Source organism: Sesamum indicum, linkage group LG6, assembly GCF_000512975.1.
Source record: "Sesamum indicum cultivar Zhongzhi No. 13 linkage group LG6, S_indicum_v1.0, whole genome shotgun sequence".
Taxonomy (NCBI): Eukaryota; Viridiplantae; Streptophyta; class Magnoliopsida; order Lamiales; family Pedaliaceae; genus Sesamum; species Sesamum indicum.
In genome coordinates this window covers 7030368-7057069 of record NC_026150.1, presented here as the reverse complement: position 1 = coordinate 7057069, position 26702 = coordinate 7030368, and the positions used below count along the sequence as shown (strand labels likewise).

General features: G+C 31.8%; 2 protein-coding genes across 5 annotated transcripts; one reads left to right on the top strand and one right to left on the bottom strand.

Annotated features, from left to right (window-relative positions):
- LOC105163938 (transcription initiation factor TFIID subunit 15b) lies at window positions 4577–10393 on the bottom strand. 4 transcript variants are annotated; one of them, XR_847967.2, is made up of 8 exons: window positions 10041–10393; window positions 9813–9948; window positions 8421–9093; window positions 7931–8081; window positions 7762–7840; window positions 6817–7018; window positions 6645–6696; window positions 4577–4706 (listed from the first exon to the last, which is right to left on the bottom strand). XR_847967.2 is itself a non-coding variant. In XM_011082476.2 (6 exons), the coding sequence occupies exons 1-6, from the start codon at window positions 10264–10266 to the stop codon at window positions 6913–6915; spliced, it is 1371 nt and encodes a 456-aa protein (XP_011080778.1). In that variant the 5' UTR covers window positions 10267–10393; the 3' UTR covers window positions 5288–6912. The 4 variants fall into 4 exon arrangements, 1 of the variants encoding a protein (XP_011080778.1); XR_847966.2 differs by lacking the exon at window positions 4577–4706 and adding an exon at window positions 5218–5959; XR_847965.2 differs by lacking the exon at window positions 4577–4706 and having other exon boundaries at window positions 5218–6696.
- Window positions 14718–22053, top strand: LOC105163997. The gene is made up of 6 exons (XM_020694940.1): window positions 14718–14782; window positions 14902–15109; window positions 15573–15716; window positions 17398–17539; window positions 18675–18868; window positions 21768–22053. Exons 1-5 carry the CDS (start codon window positions 14718–14720, stop codon window positions 18833–18835), a joined length of 720 nt encoding a protein of 239 aa, XP_020550599.1. The 3' UTR covers window positions 18836–18868; window positions 21768–22053.

The following is a 26702-nucleotide window of genomic DNA, read 5'->3' as shown; positions in this document are numbered from 1 at the left end:
TTTACGCTCATCTTCATGGCATTTTCTAAGTTTCTGGTGCTCTTATTTGGGTCAGGTGTCAATCAGCGGTATAACTTTTTCCAACACAATGAGAATATTACAGTATGCTGACCCAGTCTGAGACTGTGTAAAAGTCCCCAGTTTGCATTATTTGGTTTTGTTTTCATTTCCAATTTTTAGTTTTAAGTAGGAAATGTTTATTTTCAACCTTACACAGGTTTTTCGGTAAAGCAATGAGAATATATTTGGATTAGTTGATAAAACTGTATTTTATGTTCTCGATGGTGTCAGGAGACCCCTAGAGTAACACTCATAACTACCGCTGACAAAATATGAATTGCCTAATATGCCCTCAGTTATAATTATTTCTTCTACGAATACCTATACTTCTTAATTGGGAAAAAATGCAATATGACCCTATGATTTGAGAAATGAGTAAAATGTTTCTAGTGAAAAATAAAATAGCAAATTATCCCATGTATTTTAAAAAATGAAGTAAATTATTCCCAATCTAAAACATTGATAGGGGGTGTTTTGCTTCATTTTTCGAAACACATTGGGATAATTTGTTAATTTGTTTTACAGAGATTTATTTGCTCATTTCACATATCGGAGGGTAAATTGCAATTAACCCCTTTTAATTATTTAGTTTTATTGATAATATATATTCATATACATTTAAAATTTATTCATTTATTAGTTTTCTGTCAGTTATTCATTTTATAAAAACACACATGGAGAATATACCAGGCGCTAGTTCTCAATAAATGTTACTCCACCTTGAGATCATATTACAAAACAAACAAGGAAATTATAATTTTATTTTACTCTTGCACTTTTAACTTTTAGATTCTTTCTTTTTTTTGATTATCACTAATTAAAATAAAACATGAAAATAAAAAGAAAATAGATATTTAGTAAAGTATAAAAACATAAAGAAGTAAGAATTATTGAAATTTTTATTATTAAATTATATTAATCTTTTTTCTCCCAAATTATAGTAAAGTAAATTCTTTAGCAAGTAATAATAGAGGCCATTTCTTAAAAGCCTTCCAAATCGTAAAGAATTCTTTCTCATTAGTATGTCAAATTTTGACTTGTTGTTCTTAGAACAACCCTCCTGTATATCTATAAGGTTATTCCCCTATAGCTGTCTTCTTCATGAGCATTGTTGCACCATCTATAGTCATTGGTGTCTGTGTAGACTGCCAATTCATCTCCATCCTGTAGTATAGTAAACTTTAGCGGGTTACTGGAGACCTGTTTCAGCTCACGAATCCTTTTTGTGTGGATTTCTTCTCATTTCCTTCTTATATCTTGCAAGATCCTTATTAAAGATACCTGCAAAATTAACAACTCCCAGAAAGCTCTGCAAATGCTTCTTATCCTTGAGCACGTCTGAAAAATTGCGAATTTTCTCCACAATATGATCCTATAACTCAATTCATGTTTTGTCAATAAGAATTCCTAGAAATTCGATTTTATTGACAACAATAGTAGCTTTCTTCTCAAAAAGTACTAAACCTTCTTTATGACATGCATCAGAAAATATTTCAAAATATTTAATATATTCTTTCATATTTTTAGATGCAATCAATATGTCGTCAATATAGACAAACATAAATTCAAAATAATCTTTAAAAAGATTATCCATCTTTCTTTGGAATATTTGGGGTGCATTAGCTAAACCCATTGGAAGCACATTCCAGATATATTGTCCCTGTGGTGTGGAGAATGTAATTCACTCTACATCTTAATATGATAAAATGCAGATTTGCAATCAAATTTAGAAAATACTTTTACCCCTTTAATGCAATCAATTAAGTGTTCTCTACTAGGAATGTAATAACTATCAAACTCTAATATTTTATTAATGCCTTGATAGTTAATTACCAACATGGGTTTACCTCTCTTGATCTCACCATGGTTTCTTACGAGAAATCCAAGACTCGTGTAGGTAGAGATTGCAGGCTCGATAAGTCCAAGACTGATATACTCTTTGATAATCATCTGCATATTTTTCTTGTCTTCCATGTTCATCTGGATAGGTTTGTATCGAACGTACTCGTATTTGATTCTTCCTTAAGCTTTAGAGTAGATTGATCTTGTTCCTATCCCACCATGCTAGAGGGTTTTCACTGAAGTTCCTCTGGATGAGCCTCTTGACATGCTCAAGACAAAGCCTACTTTTCTATATCTAGCGATTTTATTTCCAGTAGTGCTTATTTAAGATTCATAATTTCCTCCTCGGATTCCTTATAGAAGCTATCGCTGTCTATGAGTCCCTGTTGCCTGAAAGACCAAAAGACCTTACTAAATTTCGTGTCATCCTACATTTTTGGATGAGTTAATCTGGCATCAAAATCACCGTGTTTGCTGCGAAATTTTATTGGCATTATCCTGTTAAATGTCTTTTCTCTTCGCAACACCTATATCTCATTACCACAGTTAGTACTAAAAATTAACAGATTTGTCTTTTGTATCTCCCTCAGATCTTGGGATCTTCGATGTAACCGACTTGAATTCTTTGCAGTCAATTCCTTTAATCATAATTTTTAGAACTGAAATTATGTAGGAATTTACTCGTTCCGCTTCTCCTGGCTGGGATTCTACCATGAACTTCAATGAAGTGTAGACCACTGCATTTCATGGTAGTACTTGTTGAACTTCAAAATTTCTCAGTCATTCTTGTTCTTCTTCTAGCTTGAGAAGTTTTGGATCAATCCTCTTGGGACTGTTGTGACACTTGTCCAGAATTTCCATGAGAAATTCTCTTCTTTATATTTTCAGAATCTGAAAATATTCCCTATTTTCAGAGTAACTCGAACCTTCGTTTGGTTTCATTTTCTTTCAAAGGGTCTCCTCCATTAGTGGATAAATAATATAAAAATGTAATATAATCACATATTTGTTCAATAAACCTAGACTCTGATACCATTTTGGCGAGCATTAACAAAAAATTGAGAAATGAGTGCATATGGACTAAACTGCCTTTTAAAAGTTGCATAGAAGTAAAATTGTCCGAAAATCTGCCAAAAGACTAAAAGTAAGCAATTTTGAAAGTTACTAAACTTAAACAAATATAGGCATAGTTGTCGGACTAAAATTAAAATTAATCATACTTAACGGACTAAATCTAACCTAACTAAAAATCTAAAGAATAAAAGAAAAAAGTACAAGAAATAATTCGTACTATAAGTTGGAACAAGATGACCGTGCTCAACACCATTTTCAATCTCAAATGTTAATTTCCCTCAACAATTTTCACCATAAATTTTCTATTAGCCGGGATTTTTTTAATTGTGGATTGGATTTTGTCATGATTTCAAAAGGAAATGCGACTTTGAAAGAGTACTGTTCGATGGAAAAGAATGACGGTGATTGCATGATCAAAGTAGCAGTTAAAATTTGGGGCAAAATTTATAAGAGCAACGATGGCGTTTTGAGTGGATTAGGGCAAGAATCGAAGATTAGGATTTGGAGGAAAATGACTGCTCTTTTAAGAACGGCTTATTTGTCCGACAAGAAGACACAAGGCAACTGCTGAACGGGGAGTAGGTGGGCGCAACCCCATCAAGTTGAATTCATCAATTTGGTTTGGTTATAATCGAATATTTTATTTTTTCGACTCGATTAATAACTAAAGAACTCACTTCACAAAGAAAAAAAAAATTCTACCAGTCAATTAATTTATTAGTTTTTTATTTTTATATTTTTAAATTTCAAATAAATAGCAATTAAATTATATTATCATAATATAATATATATTTGTAAATTATAAATATTATATATATTAATATATTTTATAAAACTATAATATATTGTATAAATTTATTTTTTAATTTCGATTATTTGATCGGTATGATTAACTGACCTAATCAAATCGTACTGACTGATTGTACCAATTTTTTTTTAAATAATAAACCAAAAATCGAATTGAATTTTTGGTTCAATTTTTGGTACGAACCAAAAATTTGGTTCGGCCAATTTTCAATCGGTTAACCAAATTTTGTAACACTTTTAATAATCTATCAATAAATTCAAAACTATTGAGACCAATTTACAGATAACTCTTTTTATAGAATTTTTTAAATAATAAATCATTTATTACACCAGTTAGAAAATAGTCTTGTAAAAATAACGTTATGAGGTCTTAAGTTTTTAAATTTGTTGAGTTGAAGTCAGATCGATGGACAATAATAGTCCAATTGAATAGTGAAGAAAATTAAATATATTCTTTGAATTCAAATTGAATACATAGATCCACAAATATTAATGGGTAGAAATTTAATCTAGGCCCAGTCTATATTTTCCTTAATAGGTCCAAAATTAGGATTTAAAAATATTCATTGAATTTGAATTTGAGAATTAATCTAATAGGTTTGGAAAGAATTTTATCCAACTCATTAACACCCCTGTTAGCCCAATGCATTATCATCATTTGAGATCTACTCTGGGGCATGATCGCGGACACACTTCTTCAATCATTGTTGTCTTCTTGATGGGACAATACACAAAATGAGAGAGAGAGAGAGAGAGAGAAACGATCTTCTAAAATTCATTATCGTGCCTGATATACGTTATTATTCTTTTCCGCTTTACTTCTGCAAACTTTTTCACACCGTATATACAAAAGACCAAGAGTCGCTCGTTCTCCCCCATGTTACTAATTTCTCCATCCCACAATTACATTTCAACACAATACCCTGCAAGCACACATCATTTCTGCATTATCATAAGTTCCGAAAGCGTAGCGAGAGCGTTTTGGGTGATATAAATATAAACGGAGGGTTATAACAAAAAGCAAACTGAAAACTCTTCTTTGCAGCTAGCAGAAAACACAGTTTAAAAGGTATTACATAAAAAGGTAATTTTCAATTGGAGGTGTTGGTTTAAGTGAACCTTTTTGATAATTCTTTCCGAGGGTATATTTCATAAATGTTAACGTAACAAGGAACTGGATGCTAGTATGTATGCTTACAAGTACTAATGAGGCCACAAGATCAATTGAATTATCTTGCAAAGCATCTCAATATCTTGCAAAGCATTAGTAAAATGCTCCATAGAACACAACCACCACATCATCTTGGAAGAACTAATTGTCAAGTCTTTGAAGAAGAACCATTTTTTCTATCATTAGTGTTAACAGGAAATATCACTGAGTTGGGATCGAGCTTGTTCAATCTGCAAAGCAACTTATCTGATCGCGCTTCAACATTGAATCACAATGTAAATTGTTCATTCAAGTCCCTTCAAACTAGGTCTCAATTCACTAAATCACTATTAATGAAAAGAAAGAAATCTGATAAATTCAAGTGTAAAAATGTATTTGAAACGCAGCCACAACTTACATATAAAATAATCATCTAATCAAGACTTCAAACCACCAGCCCAACTATCCTATCCAAGACTTGAAGCAGCTATCGTAAAACATTGAAGTCGAAACATTGTTAGCTCATCATCATTTACCAATCCCAGGGTAGAATAAGCATTCTTTCCAAATTTCATAAGCCATAGTTAGTTCCTCATGTAGTCCTACAAATAGGGATATGGTCTACAAGCCATTCTAACACATCCTTGGACAGAAAATTCGAACCAAAGATGCAACATACACAGAGTGGAGACGAAGAAGATTTGTCCTGAGGCAAAGACAGCCAAAAAAGCTGAAACACGAGCCAAACCATCCCAAAACCACAAGGGCCAACTCCTTTGATCCCAACTCAATTGCTGGCCGTACAAATAAAGCTCCTCACAACTGACTATTGGATGCTGCACAGCAATGTGCTTTTCAAGACTAGAGCAAACCCCTTTTGGGTGGAGTGGGCAGAAGCCGCATCCATGTACACACAAATTGGTCCAAACTTACAATTCTGCCCATTCAAGCTCCCACATGAAGACACTTTGTGCTCCATTTAGTTAGAAAGTAAGTTGCACGAAGTGTTATTCTCCAATGCATTTGCTGAGAGATCATAGAACCAGAACAATATAATCGATGGCGCCCAATCAAGTCTGCCTCTTGAAATACACTATTTTAACCATGAAGCACAAGTAGTTGAGTAAAACTAAGCAAGATTTCCTTCATGTTGAGAAAAGCCCCTGAACTGTAGCAATAACTCTAAACCAAAACTGATTTGGCTTTCGGAAGAAACTGTGTCTCCTAAAATCTAAGTGAACTGGAGTAAGGCAAAAGATAAAGACTAATTGGCAACTAAGGCAAACGTCAAACATAAAAATAATCTGAGTAACTACAAAGTAGGACAAGCCGGCTGAGATCTTTTAAACTAATTGAAGCCGCAAACTTTAGGTTTTTAGGTCTCTAAACGCGAAGAGAAAGTAAAATTATAAGAGTATATTTTAGAGGATAGACTTCTATAGTTTCAGAAAGTTATCAAGCACTTCGAAAAACTTCCCTTCCTTCTGATTTTAATGCAAGGACTACTTAATGAACCCCTAAAGATTGGTGGAAATACAAGGAGAGGAATAAGTCAGTCAGAGGCTCAAAGTGCATCTGTATGAAGGCTTTTTGACAACAACACTTGTATCCAGCAAAGATGGATGCATGAGATAATCATGCAAGCAATTCATGAAACACATCAGTCTGCAGGGAGAAGGTAACAAAAGCATCTTTAAAAAGCAACACTCACCTGATAATTTCAACCTACCTTTAGCAGCAATTTGCAGAATATCCACTTCCCTCTATAAAAACATTCACACAGCTCAAATCAATCCCAAGCCATATGAATAACTCCCCAACAAGGCTAACAAAAGATGCAGAATGGAGGAAAGGCATATTGCTCAGAGTAATGAACAACCTACCTCTGATCTCCAGTTAGAGAACAAATCCGCTTATGGACTAAAAACAAAAACCATTCCCACCACAAATATTACTACATATATAGCCCTTCTGGAAGTTTAGTATGGCCGTGCACGGTTTCCACCATGATAATTTCTATCTGGACCAGAAGAACCACCATCTCTGTAGTTGTCTCTCCTCCCATAATTGCCTCTACCACCGCCGCTGTTAAATAAGAAATTAATCAAACAAAAAATGTGGTGTGAGAAAGCTAAATAAGAAATTACAAGTAATTGAATATTTCAAATTCCATTGAAACAAATTCATGACATAAAATAACATATGCTCGCATGACATCGACCATGCAATTACCTTTGTTGTTCTACAGCTACTAAACAAATTGAGTGACAAACATAAAGCTCATTATGTGTTCTCAAAACCTGATTTGAATAATTACCATTTGTATAAAGTAAACTAAATGTCCAACCACAGTAACATAACACCACCCACTTAAAAGTAGCAAAAAATATATATATAAAATGGTAAAACGACACAAGTAAACAAACCCCAATTATTCAACCTCATTCCAGCATTTCCAAATGAAATCAAGAATTCAATGACAAACTTAATGCATTTTTGAGCTCTTGCATTCTGGCCTCATTTAGATAGAGGAACTACACTGACCATATTCTAAGTCTTGTTAAGAAAATCAAGCCCGCTAAACTTATGACAGACGTCCTTCATATATATGACAAACAAGAGGGAAAACCATTGAACTACTGATGAAGTGCAGAGGTACAACAGTGATAGCCACAGAACAAAATATTACCCCAATTTACATAAAGTAATGATGAAACTATAATTGTTGTCAAGCAAGTGGAAAAAATTATTTCAGCCTCCGCCAGTCAATACTTGAAATGGATCCCAAAGAATGACTTAAGAACATATCGAAGAACAGACAGACTTACCCAGAACCATATGCAGGAGCCTTTGGAGCAGACTTCTCAGCCATTGAAACGCTAATTTTGTATCCTCTCAAATCATGCACTGTTAAGCAAAAACAGTAGTAACAACTCAAAAAAGAGGGGTAGAAAAAACATCGAATAACTGGAGACAAATCCAGAGTCAAGATCATACTATTGAAAAAACCACCAGCAGAATGTGCAGCAGATGGATCTTCATAAGACAAAACTGCATCTCCTTTGTTGTTTCCTTGTTCATCGGTATATATTTTGATGCTCCAGGGCCATTGATCCTTGTAGCCCCGCTTTTGTTTGATTCTTGCAACCTATTAAATCAGAGATAAATAAGAATCACTTAAACGAGCCACAACTGCATGGAACCAAACATCATTTGTAACTAATCCACCAACTGAGAATTAACACAGAATTTTTTCGCTCAAATATATCCATAGTAGAATAAAAATCAGTAGCATGTCCCAATTATTTTATATGAGAATGGAAACAATTAAGTTTGATAGAGCCAAGAGGGGTGGCTTCTACAGAAATTGTAGAGGGTATCGCAAACGAATGCACACAAGCACAACATCCTTCAAATCATTCTAGAGCCTTCAGCTAATATATGCAAATAATACTTTAATGAAAAGAAGATGAGGAATTTGCATTACTTGGCCAATACTTCCAAAAAGTTCTCTAAGCTCCTCAATAGTGACATCTGGAGGCAAATTTGATATATAAATTCTCGAGTTATCACAGGAATCCCCACAATTTTCATCACACTGCTTGACTTTTTCAGAAGCCTCGGCTGGAGAACCACCATAACCTCCTGGGTTTCGAGGACCTCCACCATACCCACCAGTTTGACCACCTCGTCCACTGCCACGACTATCACCAAGATAATCACCACCGTAACCAGTAGGAGCACCATATGATGGAGGATATGAAGCAGGCCCCCCAGTATAGCTCGTGGGTGGAGGAACTGCATCAGGCGCATAACTGGGGTTCCCACCATATGCATTAGGAGGTGGTGCATAACTTCCACTAGAACCACCATAAGATGGGGGAGCAACCGGAGGACCCTGTCCATAACCACCATCATCCCTTCCTTGATTACCACCATAAGAACCACCTCTGCCATTCCCACCATCATAACCATTCCCACTCCGACCACTGCCACTATCATAGTGGTTACCTCTACCTCGATTGTTATCATAACTACCACCCCTTCCACCTCTGTTATAACCGCCACCACCTCTACCCCCACGATCATCACTACCAGCTGGAGATGGTGCACCGCATTTGTTACACTCAGTTCTTCTGGCAAAGTTCAAATTCCCGCAGCTACATCCATAGATGTCATTATCAATTACCACCAACAGATAAGGGAACTCAAATATCATATATACTTTTTGACCTTTTTGATAAAAATCTAATCATGCCCAGACATAAATTAACAACAAATTTGGTTCCACGAGATAAACAAATCGACTAAATCACAGAATTTCAAACAAGGCGTAAAGAAAAATGAGGACATAAATCATAGGCACATTTTTTGGGTAGCTCAGATCCAAAATAACACACAAATCCAAATCAGCATAATTGCTTTGCTTCTAAGAATGGTAGACATTCTATTTAAGGTTATAAAGTTCTTGAAGAATGGTAAATTGAAGGACTCAAAAATACCTTATCAATACTAATAGCAACATAAATTCACTTTAATGACGTAGTTCAAAGCATAGAGGCAAGATAAGACAGAAAAGATACGAGGACCCAGGTACCATGCAGATTAGAGTCTTATCCCTAGAAACATAAATATAATCCTTTTTCTGATGAACCCCTATAAAAATCCAGGATCTCAGAACCAGTAGCATTTCAAAGCAAAATTCATCTTCTTTTGGTGTTCATATATTGGCTTGAAACACATCAAGTAGATGAGTCATCTTCCCCATTAAAATCCCCGTAACATATACTTTATCCACAACATCTAAACTCGCAACTTAGGAAATATTATACACAAATTAAATGAAAGAACTTGAAATCTCCAAAACAAGCTCCGTTACCTTTGATTAGGGCAACGCCAATCACCTTCTCTGCCGCTTCCACCACCACGGCTGCCTCCCCTGCCGCCCCCGCGTCCGCCACGGTCTCCTTGGTAACCACCTCCACGGTCACCTTGGTAACCACCGCCACGGTCTCCTAAAATTAAAATATGAGATCTCTTGATATACAGATACACACTCTTCCAGGAATCCAACTAACGCATCAAAAACATAAATCAAACTAAATACCTCGATTACCGCCGTATCCGCCCCCGCCGCCTCCTCTTCCACCGTAGCCACCACTACCACCTCCCCGGTTCCCATACCCTCCGCCACCGCCACTATTTCCGCCATATCCAGCCCCACCACTTCCATAACCTCCGTATCCACCGCCTTCAGAGCCACCATAACCTCCGCCTCCACCCATAGGCGGTGCGCCAGATCCATCACCTTCTTGACCGTACATACCAGACATCTCTAGTACTACTCAGATAAGCAAAATTTGTAAGAAGAATTTCTCTACTCAAAATTAACAGATGACTTTGATTTCTAATGAGAAAGAGAGCAAGAAGAAAAAATGGCTGATAGAAGAACTAGGGTTAACGGAGCACCTCTTATAGTCGTGGATAAAGAGCAAAGATATTTTTTGTTCCTTTTTTGAGGGAATTTTCCACTGCGCTCGCGCATATGATAAATATGCTGCTTCTAGACAATCATAGTCGATAATTTCGAATCTTACCGTGTAGATGACTGAATCGCTTAGGGCACGTTTCTGTTTTGGATTGGGATTTGAATAATTGAATAAGGTTATGTTCAGTACTCCGCATAATGTTGGGGTTAATTATTTATTTATTCAAAAAAAATAAAAAAATTATATTTATATAATTTTTTTAAATATATTAATAATTTAACCGCAACTTGAGTTAAAATTATTTTTTTTAAAAAAAAAAAAAAAAGGTCCCTATCTCAAATCACGACACCAAGTCGTGATTTTAAAATTACAACTAGGACAATTTTTTTTTAAATTCATTTAATTGAATTTTGTATAAATTAATTTTTAATAACATACTAAAGTCTAAAAAATCATAATATTAAAATTATATTATTTAAAAAATTATAATTAAATTTATAAATATAATAGTGTATATTTTTTTGTATAGTTGTAAAAAATATAATGAAGTATACAATTTCAAATGTCAAAAATGTCCACCCATTCCACAATACAAGGAAGATATATTCACTTCGGAGTCATAAACCCTTTTTTATGGTCCCCTTCACCTTCACTCCATCTCTATTGAAATTTTGAGACTTTGGTTGAAACTGTTGAAAAGTTAATATAAAGAGTCAAGAACCTCCAACAGAGAAACAGTAAATTGCATTTGAGTCTCCTCATCTATAGTCAAGAAGAGAGGAATGTATAGTATGGGTCATTTTGTATCTCTTCGAGTATGCTCGGAGTACTCTGTAAATATTACTGGATGAATGAAAACTTACAATTCACTAAAAAAAAAAAAAGAAGAGAGGAACGTGTAGAAATAGTGATTTGATTCCATTATGCTCTGCGAACCGCAAGGAGTAATAGCATACATAATTAGGAGCCTCATATATCAAATTTATCCTTTATCTTGTACATAAATAACAACAAATATCCAATGCTATCATTTAGAAGCACCAAAATTGTATTTACAATTGTTAAAGAACTTCAAACTTCTTTCCACCTGCAGAAATGAAGGTTAAACAATAGACGATCCAAGAAAAAATAGATGCGATACAAGAACCCCGTAATCACATAATTGTGGCCTACAAATCAACCTAGGTTTATATTCTACAGGACCCTGAAACATTCCCAATAAGCCTGTGGATTGTACATTCAGTTCAACAAAGGAGGCCGATTCTATCAAAGAAAAACGACATGAATTGGTGTAAAATCTAGAAAGAAAAACAATATATTGTTCATTGGAAATGCGAAGCACCATGTTTGTCAAGAAATTTGACATTTTTCATGGGACAAACCTTCAACAACCTAGTAGACATGAGAAAATTTTTGCAATCCTAATACATACTTGATCTTTTCTAAAACTGAATCAAAAGTAACTCTCTTAGCAATCCATCCAACGTTTTCTGCAACTTTTGCATTGTGAATCATGGAAATAAAAGGAAACGAAACCCATAAAAGTGGTTTTGACGATTTTGTTTCCTTTGTGTTTTTGGTGAGAAGAGAAGCGAAAATGGAGGTGAGAGCCTTAAAATGGGAAGAGGATGAAGAAGATGAAGTGATTTTGAAGGTTTTACCGGTGGAGAGGAGGGCATCTGGACTTCTTCTTTGTTACCGATGGAGTGAGAGTGGGGGGTTTTACCGATAAAAGTATTGATGTATTTTCTTTAAATATTTTTTCTATCACAATAATTTTAGGCTTATGATCAAATATAGAGAAATATTGCAATTCTAATTATGAATTCATCGAAAAGTTCTGTTTAAGTACTCCGTTATATTTGGTTCTGATTTTGTGATTAAATAGATTAAATCTCATTTTTTGTGAAAATGTGATTTTATTTACAATAATTACTTATTTAGAGTATATGAGTTTGAACTCCGTCTTATGTGTGGAATGTTGTATGCATTAAATAGTAGGTATTGTCTCTACTATAATAGTAGGTGTCAAATTGGAATGTATCGATCAATTAGAAGTGTCTGTTTATAGTTAATCAAGTTTGCGCCATGTGGATTATCCTCTATAAATATTAGATATCTATTCTTTTAAAAAATTATACAAATATTAAATAAATAGTATCAAATCAGTCAACCAGATATATCAAATATAATATTTATCTCTTGAACAAAATATTGAACAATTCAATTATATTACATAAAATATTTAATATATTTATCTATTTAAACCATGAGTCATCCTCTTCAAACAACATATATAAAATGGGCCGTTAAATTCATTTATTTTGGGACAGCATTACACTCTCCGATTAATGTCTTAGGATAGTAAACCCTTGAATTAATATTACAATTTTATATGATGCTAATGTTTTATTTTAGAGCATTTAACAATTTTTTAACCAAGTATTTTGAATTTTTACTTTTAGCCATTTATATTGTTAGATTATTTGTTCTTTAAAATTACAGTTTTAAAGAAAAAAATGATGAAATATACTTTTAACTATATTATTTGGTGGATTTCAAGTATATATAAAAGTCATTTTAAGAGGTTTTTCTAAACTTTTTTCTATAAAATGGAACTGTATATTTAGAAAACCTCTAAAGATGAAATACATATATATGAAATCCGCCAAGATCTAGTTAAAAAAGTATAATCTATCAATTTTTTATTCAAAAATTTAAATATTTAATAAATATTATTAAGGTTTAACGGACTTATCTTTAACTCTTAAAATAAAAAAATTACTAACTTAGTTTTTTTTAAATTATATTTTCATATTAGATGAGTTCTAATAATTTTATTTATAGTTTTTCTTTTTGGCTATAGAAGAAAATAGACTATTTATTTCAAATTAAGCAATATATTATTGTTATGTTCATAAGAATTCAAAGTTCGTATTATTCACATAAGATAGTTATAAATATCAACATAAAAAATATAAAAAGAATTATTTTTTTCGTTTAAAAAAGGATTAATTTGATAGTTTTACAACCTTTAGGGACTACAGTAATAAAATCAAACTTATTGACCAGCTTACCCTCCAAAGAGTCAAAATCCGGTCACATTTTGTCGGAAAATGATTAGAGGGACTAAACTGAAATAAAATTAAAGTTTAAAGATGCTAAAGTCAAGAAATGGATTTAAGGGACTAAAAATGATTTTAAACGAAAATTGAAGAAACCAAATATACTATTTACCCATTAAATTAATATAAGGGTTGAATACAGTTACCATCCCTCAAGTATCCACCCCCATTAATTACCTTCTAAAGTACTAGGACCTTCAAACCCCTTATGATCTTTACTTTTTAAGTTGGGAAAGTCCATTTTACCCTTACAAAAATTGCTTTGTGAAAAAAAAAAAATAAAGAGTTTTTTAAAATGTCAAAATCACTGTTCGTCTAATTTTAGTTTCACTTATTCATTGAGCTCTTTTTATTTTGTAATCCTAAAGTACTTATGGCTCATTTTATTTTAATTTTACTTGTTTGTCAAATCGAGTTAAAAATAAATTTGAACATGTACAAAATTATCATATATACGTAAATATATATTAGTTTTATATTTTTTTTATTAGTTCATCAACTCATTCGGTCTTATCAATTGTATATTTGTTTAAGTAAATACATAAATAGATATGCATATATAAATATGTTTTTAATTTGATTTTACAAACAAGTAAAATTAAAATAAAATAAGCTCAAAGTACTTTAGGATTACAAAAATTAATTTTATATTCATATGTAAACTTATTCAAGCTCCTCTTATTTTCGTAACTCTAAAATACTTGGAATTTTATTTTATTTTAATTTCACTTGCTTGTAAAATCAACTAAAAAATAAATTTATACATGCATATATATTTATATATTTACTTGAAAAAATATACAATTAATAAACCAAAAATGCTGATGAACTAATAAAAAAAATATAGAATTGATATATATTTATATATATATATAATAATTATATAAATGTGGTAATTTTATGTATATATAAATTTATTTTTAACTTGGTTTAAAACCAGTAAAACTAAAATAAAATGGGCCGCAAGTACTTTAGAACACAAAATAAAAAAAGTTCGATGAACGAGTAAAACTAGAATTAGACAGATGATAATTTTTGATATTTTAAATTTTTCTTTATTTTTTTTTAAAAAGTAATTTTTATAAGGGTAAAATAGATTTTTCAAATTTTAAAAGTAAAGGTAAGTAAGTTTTTGAGATTTTAAATCTTCAACTGCCGCCTCTTTTTGAAATGTCCAACTCTCCTTCACTCCAGCAACAAATTTCCCTCTTTCGCTCTCGAATCCAAAGCCGAAGGTCTGAAATTTCATGTGATTTTTTTTTTTTTCATTCTCCAGAGTGATTCAATCTGATTATCATTAGTATATTTGAAAAGACCATTTGAAGTTTGATTCTTCTTCTTTCGTTTGTGTCAGCTTTGATGATGTAACTGTTCGAATTCTGGAAACGATTTTGGTCTCCAAGGATGTGCAGTCGTTGATTGGAGTCAGATCGGCCTTGACACAGTTCATGAGAGATGAATGTCTTCTTATTGTTCGAGAAATTAGAGAAGAATCTGTTGAGATTAAGCTTCTGTGTGCTGATTTTCTGATTCATGTTTTTGCTATAATTGGTGACGTTGAGGTACTAGCTCTTATTCATTGTTTCTATTGTCTGAATAGCGTCTGATAGTCATTTTAGTTGCAATATGTTTTCATTTAAAAATCGATTGCTTTGAGAATCCGCGGATCATTTTTTGGTTGAGACCAGAATTGTTGAATTGTGAATATTCATATTGATGAAGACTTAATCGAACATTTTCTATGGAAAATTTGTCTAGTCTTTATAAATGTAACTGCGTCGCCCTACTTTCCAGTGTTGTTGATATAGTATTTGGTAATGCTTCTATTATTTGACAATTGTTAGCTTCGTTTGTATTTAAGTTGTCTGCATCTTTCACTCCAGAAAGAGAAATTATGTGCGTATGTTTCTAAAATTTTTTGTCATTGGTGATAGATTTGTTTTTTATAAAGTGCCATTTGTGATGGATGCTTGGACCAGTTTCTGAATTCCTGCACTTGGAATTCTGCAATTGGATTTTTGACAGAGTTGCTTGGCCTTGAGATATGAAGCATTAACTCTGCGAGAACAGAAAGCAACCACTTACCCTGAGCTTCAAGTTGATTGTAAAGAATGGTTCACCTTTGCTGAGCAATCTGTTGAGAATGGATTCCATTCCATTGCAAACCAGGTAAATAGTGAACTCTAGTGATGTGCAACTTGGTTTATTCACTTTGTTTCAAACATTCATCATACACAAGGATACCAAAAAATGGATCTTTCATATTTTTAGGATCTCTTAGGCTGATGTGGATATGACAAAATTAAGTCACCTTGTGCAATTTTATACATATTTCATGATTTCTGAGCTATCAACTATGCAAAATGGTTTAATGAATGTTTCGATATGTTTCTGCGTGCAACATCCCAGCAATTAGATCTCATGCCCTCATATCTGTCTGGAAATTTGCAATGTACTCATGACAATCTTTTTGCATGGAGTAGGATAATGTGATTGTCATGTCCTGCAGCAGGTTTGAGTTAGACAATTTCGACCTTTTGAAATTGATCTCTATTTGTTGTCCAGAAAAGCTTATTAGTAATAATCAAGTATTAGGATCATCTTCTAGTTCTTGTGTTGCTGACTTGAGGCACACAAGGATATTCACAACCAAGATAGATGTTTGTAATTAAGGATCTAGGAAAACCCTAACACAATCTTTGAGCTGCACATGCATTACGTACTTATTAATGTGACGATTGCATTTGTTATTTAAGTTCCTCTGGGGGAGGGGGGGACAATTTGAGCTCCACTGCCTACTATTTATTGCTTCTCCTTGTTTATTATACTTACTGATCTCTTGTTCTATTTCTATGCCTTTCAAATTTGAGAAAATGCTACAAGATTGTTATCTACTCTACTTGCTGAACTGTATTTGAGGTTCTTATATAAACTATTAGGGATCATTTACTTTTCGGGGAGGGATAATTGGATAATAGGATAGAGGGGAATTAAATTTGTGATAGGATTATGTAGTAAAATGTGTTTGTTGTTTTCATGAATGTATTAGAAAGGGGTAAGGAAGTGTAATTGATATAACCATTTTGTTTGCTAGGATAATTTCTAGTGGTACGGTTCAATTTCCAAAAACGCCTTCCACTTATAGATTCTTTTTAGAATTTTTTATTGCCTGCTTGTTCGCCTTCCACCATACTCTACAACCATTTTTACTGCCTGCAAATCTACTCCCCTTTTTGCACTTATGAACTGTGCGTGCAACATTTATAGCAACTGTCCGATTGCAATCGGCTTCACTTGCCTTTAAAATAGGTTCAAAACATTTTCTGCACCATGGAAACAAGATTTACAACATTATATCTGTTGAAATTAACTGAAGATCAATTTTGCAGTGTAAGGATGGAACATTTTAAAATTTTTGGCAAATTGTTCTGAATTTTACTTTTGCTTTTGGCTAAAAGGCCATCAGTTCTTTTCGTTTCTCCTGATTTTGTTGTCATCTTTATGGTTTCCTATGTTATTCTTTTGAATCAAAATGAGAAACTATCACTGATATTAGGACTATGCTCATAACCAATCTGCTGTTTTATCTACTTTGAGCATACATAGTTATTAAACCTGGTCTATTAAATCTCAGTTTTCCGTCCATGCACACTGATCCTTATACTTTGTGCAGGTACGTTCTGCAGGACATGAAAAACAAACTTTTGAGTTTCGTTTCCATCAGTATTTGTCTTTAGAGTTGCTATATCCTTTTCTCCTGTTTTATTCAGTTAATGTTCATGTGGAAGTTGTTGCATGGAGTCTGAAAGTAATTAATTTTAGGTTTTATGCTATTTCTTTTTTGTTGAAGGCATGTGAAAAGGCACTCATGTGCTCTAAGGCAAATCATGTGGCTAACCCCAAAATGGATGATGTCTTCAATGATATGCATGCTATCAGGAAAATCGAAAGAGTGAAGGATGCTGCTCTATTTACAATTTCTTCACAATCTGGTATGTGGATTGAGGTCACAGTTTCTTTGTTGATTTTTTAAGTTCATTAGTTGCAATGGACTTGATGTATGTTCTTGGAAAAAGTACAAGAGCGAACATGGACGCTAGACTGGTTTGCCGTGAGGGGTACCATTTGCGCTGGCCAGTCTGAGTATCTGATCTTGGTGCATATATCTGTGTTTAGAGTCATGATATCTGATTGTGGTCCCAATGATGTCTTTTTGAACTGAACATTTATAAGTCTTCTTAACAAATAATTGAGTTATTGAATGTTGTGAAGGAAAGAACTACAAAGGACATTGTTGCAATGGACTTGAAATGAATTAGGGTAATGAATATGCTATAGTGATTCTGCTGTTTGACTAATAAAGGCAGGCAAAACTTTTAACATTGCGTCTAATGCATTTAGACATAGAATATTCAGACAACTCTGAAAGCAAGTTAAAGAGACTTCATCAAGATTGCTTATAGATGTTGCAAACTACAGGCATGCAGTTTTGACTTGTAGTTCAGCTAATTTAGAGACAAAGAAGTCATTCAAATGCAAAAGAGTACAAGTGTCGGGTTTTGCAAAATCTTCGTTTGCTAGTTGTTGGAGATTCTTTTTGGTGACAGTATTATGCATATCCTATTTGGCATGTTTAGCACTGAGGCATGGAGAGTGTGCATGTACATATTTGTTTTAGCCTCTTGAAGTTGGCAGATGCTTTGAGTTTCATGAATAGTGGCATCACTGCCTCTATCTTCATTCCTTTAGCAGCCTAGAGGTATCAAACTGAAACGGTGGAAGTGTAAATTTTGAACATCCTAGAACTTGAATAGTTCAATCCTTGAGGTTGACAGCATTATCTGAGCTTGCTAGAAATACTTGACTTATTGTTTCATTTTGGATCTGATGAAACTAGATTAGAATACACATCCATACCGCGTTGTACATTATTGACCAAAACACAGCTCTATAATATATTTAACTATTTTAAAGTATACTAATAAGATTAGTATTCTTAACATAGCTTTTGTTGCATTGAAAGCATTTTATAAATGTAACCGTAATAAAATTGTTACACTATTTAGTCACGGAACTACGTGAGACGTAACTCAATCTCTTTGTATGGTGGTGTTTTTGATGATTCAGTCCAGGCGCAGGCAGCACTGTACCTAAGGCAAAGAGAACTCGAGCAGAGCACACCACAATTGGTCAGCTCCATTGAAGCACAAAGTTCTGGAAGCTCTCGGTTTAGAAGCGGGATCAGAAAGCACAACATGCGGAAATTGCATCACTGCCGATGTTTATAACTGTTGTCCTGATGAAGGCAAGAGTTGATCCAGGTCCCTTCTCAACGTATTGCTTTTTTTCATTTCTTCTTTATTTTCTGTTTATGGTTTTGGAATATAGACACAGCTCAAACTCTGGATCTGCAGTTTTGGCAATAGAAAATGTCTACTTTTGACAATATGTTTTGTTGACATCAAAATATTTTGGAATAAATTACCAACTAAAAGCTTAAATAAATTGATTAATAATTGAGTTTCGAATTAAAATTTATAGCAAATTTGATCTTTACATATATTCAAGATAATAAATTCACACTATGCCCTTATCAGATTTAAGCTTTATGGATGATGGATTGATAAGATAGAGAATATATATATATATATATATATATATATAAAATTTTTGAATTGGCTAATTGGACGAAAACATATTTAAGTACGCTTTGTTAGGAAATATGTTCATATCAAAGCTCATAGTGTTTAAACCCAATAGGTTTGAATTCAAACTACCTAGTCGTCGCTTACACCTATAATGAAGGGGTTTCCACCACATACAACAAACACTATAAGATACATACAACAGAATCCAAATGATTTAAGCAAATTCAAAAGTTCTTTGCCATGATAAAATTTTGCAACCATGAGGTTGTATGTCTTTTTTTGGCATCAAATTTTCATAACATTGATATTATATTTTAAGATGTTTTGTATTTCATAACATTTATAATATATTTTAAGGTGTTTTGTAGTTTGCTTCAAGAGATCGGAGGAAATTACACATTTGATTTAAGAACAAACTTCGGCCTTGGAACACAATTTAAAGAGATTAATATACACTCGAAATGTCATTGTCCAAGACATTAGTAATAAAAGGCAGACAATTCGTTCATAAAAGAATTAAGTTGCATTTAAATTGATGGATTTGAATTTGAAGTATTTAGAGAAATGATTTCAAATGAGTCCATTTGAAAGGAATTTGAAATCCATCCATATTCACCAAAACCTAGTTTAAAATTAAAATAGAAGAATTTGAAATCCTTTGCATTTAAGATTGTCCAAATATATTCAAAGAATTTGTTATGAAAATCCATTATTTCAAATCCTTCAATCCAATTGTAACCTTGTTTCTATGAGCAGCTGATCAATTCGGAGTGGAAATAGCTAGCTCATTGTTACCCAACACTCAACCCATAACTCTATTGTGTTGTTTGTTCCGACTAGGGGTGGCAAACAAACTGAGTCTGCTCGCGAGCTTCGAGCTTAGCAAGTCGGCTCGATTTTGAGCTTGACTACTTGATCTCGAACTCAAAACATTTTATTCTGACTAGGGGTGGCAAACAAGTTGAGTCTGTTCGCGAGCTTCAAGCTTGACTACTTGATCTCGAACTCAAAACATTTTGTTTTCACTAGGGGTGGCAAACAGTGAGTCTGCTTGTGAGCTTTGAGCTTCACAAGTCGGCTCGATTTTAAGCTTGACTACTTGATCTCGACTCAAAACATTTTGTTCTGGATCGCTAGCTTTTTAATTTTTTTATATATTTGATTCTATGTTCAATACTTTATATTCAAAATTAAATATTATAATTATTAAATAATATCACATATTCTAAAATTAGCTAATGATAAAATATGATATTTTTATTTACATATTTAATCTCTATACTGAAATAAGTTTAATTAACAAGCTAGTAAGTTCATTATTATTACTATATATATATTTATTTTATATTAATTATTAATTTCTTAAAATTATCTAATAATTTAAAAAATTAGGAATAATTGTTAAAAATAATTTGGGCTTGTCAATCTAACATAATAAATAAATATTTTAAAACATTCTTTTAATTAATTATAAATAAAAATTAAAAAAAAAAGAAAAAGAAAAAGAAAAGAAAAAAGCTTGAACTCGAGTGCGTACCAAAATTTCTTGTCTAGCTGGACTTATTTATAGCCCTAGTTGTGACTCCAATATTTATGGCAAAGCTCATAATATGCTTCCCTTCCCAACCTCTAATTATATGCCTCCAACACCCTATTTATCCCTATTAAGTTTCTAATAATTCATAGGTGGAGGTGCACATTTCCCCTTTCATTATGTTTTGTTTGATTAGCATTTTCCTTAAAAAATGACATCATTTCTTGCTTTCCGGACAAGCAATGCAGAAGAGCAAACTGTATGTGTTTGTTGCCATTATGGTACAACAATTCTGCAGTAGGAAGAGCATTATCACGTATATAAAAATGGGTTAAAAGGGTATTTATTTATTTTTTGTTCATTTATCGTATTAAAAGGGTAAATTGCGTTCTTTTCCTATACCAAAAATTTAGTCTAGGAAGTGTGTTAATTGTTTATAGAATATTCCAAGGCAGACTTGGTCCATTCATTACCAGTTTTTTAGAGTATTTTTTCAGTTTTTAAATAAAAGAAAAACCGCTCCTAGTCCATGCCCTTTGTCCTTAGAGGGGTTGATTGGAACAGGAACAGGAACGGGAACGTTTTTAATGGAAACGAGCTCTAGGGGTATTCCGTTGGTTAAATCGAATAGAAAATTTGATAAATTATTAAAGATACGGTACAATTATAATCAGTAAAAATTGATTTCTTTTTGATATTTTAACTTGTTATTTCATAATTAAATATAAACAATATCTTGATACTCGCTACGACTCATTAAACTACCCGTAAAAATTAAAATCGAATCGAATACTGAATAATATTTCTCAATTCAGTTTCCGATTCTACACTTGTTTGCAAAATAAGTAGATTGGATATTTTAAGTACAGTAGTGTGAGCAGAGGGTCTCCTACAATATGAATGAACCTACCACACAAGCAGTGAGTGCAGTCAGTCTGTCTGTCGTAAATACTTCAATTTTTTTATATTCTGCTAATTTGTAAACATATGACAGGGAATCTGCATTTAATTATTCTTACACAAATGTTACCTTTGCAGCTATATATGCACTGTCTCATGACCAACTCCGCTCGCTCACGTGCTTATCTATTCTTCCTCAACCTCATCAGCTCCCTGCTTAATTAGGTCAGACGATGTTAATAAGGTCTAATTTAATTGACGAAATCGAGATTTCTAAAATTATGGGTTCGGACCCCCACTATATGCGTAAGATATTGTTCTACTGTATAGTAGGAGTTGTCTAGATTTAATTTATCTGATATTGTTGATCAGGATATGATATGTTGTTGTAATTATCTTCGATAAAAATGATTGTTTCAATTAATAGTAGTTCATTGTTGTTCGATTAAAAAAAAAATCGGTCGAACAATACAATTTCTCTAGTCTATCATTAAATATGTGAGAATTTACATAAATGCCCTCCCTTGACTGTTATATTAACCACAAAGCATATGTCAAATTCTGTAATGATTCAATCTTGACTCGACCTGGAATATTATGGCATGTGCAGACTCAGGATAATGTTCTATGAGTCGATGGTTCACATAAAATCATATAACTCAACGAGGTTATCACAAATACTATATGTATCATGTACAACTTGAGATAAATACCCACACGTCCTGTGGAACTCGAACCTATGACCTCAAACCTCTTCATGAAACGCACAATGTTGTCAAATTTTATACGAGTGTTTGTAGCACGTTTTCGCTCATGTAATAGAAATAATTCGTAGAAAAAAGTTACGAGTTAAGTGGTGAATAAAATCGAGAGTGTTTGAAAATAAAAGTGAAAAGTAGAAATAACATTAAAGTTGTAATTTTTCTGGAAAACAACTTAGTGTTTACAGTTATACCAAATAAGCAGCAAAAAGTTGGTAGAAAACAGTTTATAACTTTTGACTTCAATCAATTCATTATTCAGAAACTAAGAAATGACTCTCAAGTCCCAATATATATATATATATATATATATGTGAGTCTTATTATCAGAAATCGAACCCAAACCCCAACAGTGGTGTTGTAAAAGTGTTTGAAAAACATCCACATCCCAAGAATCGAATCTTCCATATCACAAAGCGCGCATTTAATGTAAAACGCATCGGAGGTCGCACGTTTTTTATTTTCTCTAAGACGGTGAAGATGTCTGTTTTCCTCCTTACTTTATTCATTATTAACTTCACCGCTAACAAACAAGAAAAACACACTTCCCACACACATTAAACTATCTTTACAAGCTTCTCATCCTGTCTACCTACACACCCCAACCCCCCCCCCCCCCCGGTGGGGGCTTGAAACTTGAAATGTTTGACACTGAAAATACGCGTTTCATCAGCTGATTCTATTACTACTATAGCAATTCAACAAATGGGGTCCCACCCACCCCTATATACACAATTCAAGACTCTATATATAGTCCATAATTTAACTTAAAAGGAATTTTATTTCTGGTATATATTTTATGGGTTAAATGCAATTTATCCGACCTGATATCGGAAATTAAGTAAAAAAATTCAGTACATAAATTCCCTGTATTTTGAAAAATGAAGCAAATTATCCCCTATGAATAGTTTAAATAGAAAACACGAGGTAATTTGTTAATTCTTTTTTCATACAATTTTATTGTTCATTTTTCATATCGCAGAAGGATAAATTGTATTTTTCCCTATATTTTATATCTGTCTTGTGATTAATCGATCTATTAAGTTATTTCGGATATTTTTAGGGTAATTTTAGTCTTATTACTCAAATGGTGATATTTTTTTGTCTTGCATGAATTTGATTTTCAAAATTTATTAGTCCTATAATTCTAAAATTCTAATTATTTTTGATCAATTTGATTCATACAATGGCAAAAGACTATAGACAACACATGAAAAGTTGTTAGGCTAATAGCCCTTCTTGATTTGATAACGGGATTCCACACATATGAGGTTAATTAATTATGTTTAATTATACAAATATTTTTTATATATATTTTTATAAAATTATAAATATATTTTTGAGGAGGTATCAATGTAAATATATTTCAGGACGGTGTTTCGATAATCTTTTTTCCTTGAGAATGTACTGATGTAAATCACAATTACAATTTTAAGTAGTGTATTTATACTTTTATAATATATAAAATAATATTTGTGTAATTACACCTAAATTCGAACAACGTTCATGTAACTTACCTTCTTATAAACTAAGGAAAACATTTGAGTAATGTTTGGAGAACATGTTTTCCAGTAATATTTGGAGAACAAATACGTAGATATATACATAGTGAGTAGTATTTTGATAGTACGTTTATTGAAAACGTAGAGAATATATATAGAAAAAAATGCAAGCAACTCCCTTGTGATATCGTAAATGAGTAAATTACCTTCTTATGAAAAAACAAATAGCGATTTACCTCCCTATATTTTTTAAAATATAACAATTTACCCCTCTATGATTTAGGGGGGTAAATTACTTCATTTTAAATAGTATAGTGGGGTAAATTGCTATAATTTTTTTATAGTAGAGTAATGTGCTCATTTTCAATATTATATGGAATAAATTGTTATCGTCGAATATATATATAGAGAGAGAGAGAGAATTGTGGGGAAAGAGAAGTGATGTCCTGAGAAGAGCAGATTAGAAGCTTGGAATCATGTGATGAGCATTAAATGCGAGAGGTTGAGGGAATCCCATCTCATGTTTTTCTTTTCATTATTAATTTATTAGTAGAGCTTCAGAAACCCCTCCTCCTCCTCATACCTATATATAGAGGGTAAAATATGTTTTGTTTGGTTGGACACAAATACCCTTCATGCTTTGAATAATTATATATTATTTTTAATATATATATTTTAATTTTTTGCATATTAAATTATTTTTTAATTTAATTTTTTAATAAAAAAAGAATTTAAATTACAAGTGGAGTATAAAGAAATATATATGGTAGATACACAAAAAAATATAATATAACCAACAATTTGTATATGCTTTTGTTTTACAAGAAATTGACATATATATATATATATATGCTTAACCAAAAGCTAAATATTTTTAGAAAAAAGGTGAATAAATATAAAAACATTTTTCATATATTTTTTTAAAAAACTATATTTAAAAAACCATTTAATTACTCATTTTTATCTAAAAGAATATATAGTTAATAGCTTAATTTTATTACCAAATTAATAAAAAAAATTTATGAAATTATTTTGTGTATTTTTTGTACTCATTCATTATTTAATATTGAGTCTGTAAAATATAATATCATTCAAACTATTTAATTTACTAATTTTCTATTACTTCATTATAATTAGAAGATACTTTTTTCAATTGAGAAATTTTTAATTAAACTGAATACAAAATTGTTAGAAAAAGAAATATTTTGAACTATATATATAATAAAAACGCAAGATTATCCATAAATTTAATTATAGGAGATAAGTGTTATATTTATTAGTTTAAAGGGATAAATATTATATATATATATATATATATCAAGTATAGTTCAACAGACAAACTGTATTTTACCCATATATATATAACCACAACATCATCACAATTTTCAATTAATAATAATAATAATAGTAGTAATAATAATAATAATAATAATTTTGTAGTGATTACTATTAATTAGGATAAATTACACTTAAATCATCCAAAATTAAATTCAAATACACAAACGTCCCCAGTTCAATTGCCAATTTACAAATACTATCTTTTGAAGTCGTAGCTGTAATTACAGGTACATCTGTATTAGATGATAAAAGTTCATACAAATATCTTTTGAGGTACATTAGGTCCAGTAACATACGAAATTGCTTACTTTTAGTCCTCTGGTAGACAATTCTACCCCTATGAGTGCATATGGAATAAAACTGCCTTTCAAAGTTGCATAGGGGTAAAATTGTCCGAAAATCTATCAGAGGACTAAAAGTAAGCAATTTCGTAAGTTACTGGACCTAAACAAAAATGGATATAATTATCGGACTAAAATTAAAATTAAGTATATTTAGCGGATTAAAATAATACTTTTCCCATTATTATTTCTACAACTATATATACTTTGTTGATTATTTAATAGCTTCATTGCATGTGATATCTTTGAATTGTATAATGTTGGAATATATATATATATTGTGCATTTATTTCTGACTTTTTATGGTCTTTGAAGTTTGTACTTTCTCTTAGATTTCAGTCTTATGTCGGATCTCTTAACTTTCACATTAATTGCTTTTCATGTTCATATAAATTCATGTTCGCTTCTCTTTCTTATATATTATTAATTATCATTATTGTTATTATTTCAAATATTTTAGCTAATTAAGTTTGACATTTTGAGGATATATGTAAGTTGGTTTTTGATGTTTACAAATCACATGCACAACAATATAAATATAGGCTATATTTGGATCGACGGATAAATAATTTAGTCTTGATAGAAGAATTTGGAGGAAAATATTTAAATAATTTTATATCGATTTAATTTGAAGTTTATTAATATTCGATAAAATATAATTAAGATTTAAAATTGATGGATCTGATCAAATCGTTTAAATTTAAAATTATCCAAATAACTTCAAATAATTTATTACTAGCTACAAATTTAAAATTCATCTATTGATATGTTACATTAAAGACTTCATTCTCATGATCAGTCTGAGTCCCGTCGGAGGTCACGTGAGTTATAGCAATTTATTTATAGTTGTATTCATGTATTAGTTGAATCGAGAGTTATTATAATTTGTTGTTTACCGTTCTTAGTATAGTGATGTATTGGTTGAATCGACGTAATGCGGAAAAAAAAATATTGGAATTATTGTAAATTTGGAAATAAGAACTTATATAATCTTTTTCATTATTAAAATTAAAAATAACCGAATTAATCTCTTGTGTTTGTTTTGAAAAATAAAATACAATATTGACGTGGAATTCAAATACAAATATTTGATTTTTTTTCTTTTAAAAAAATTAGGCAATTGTCTATAAT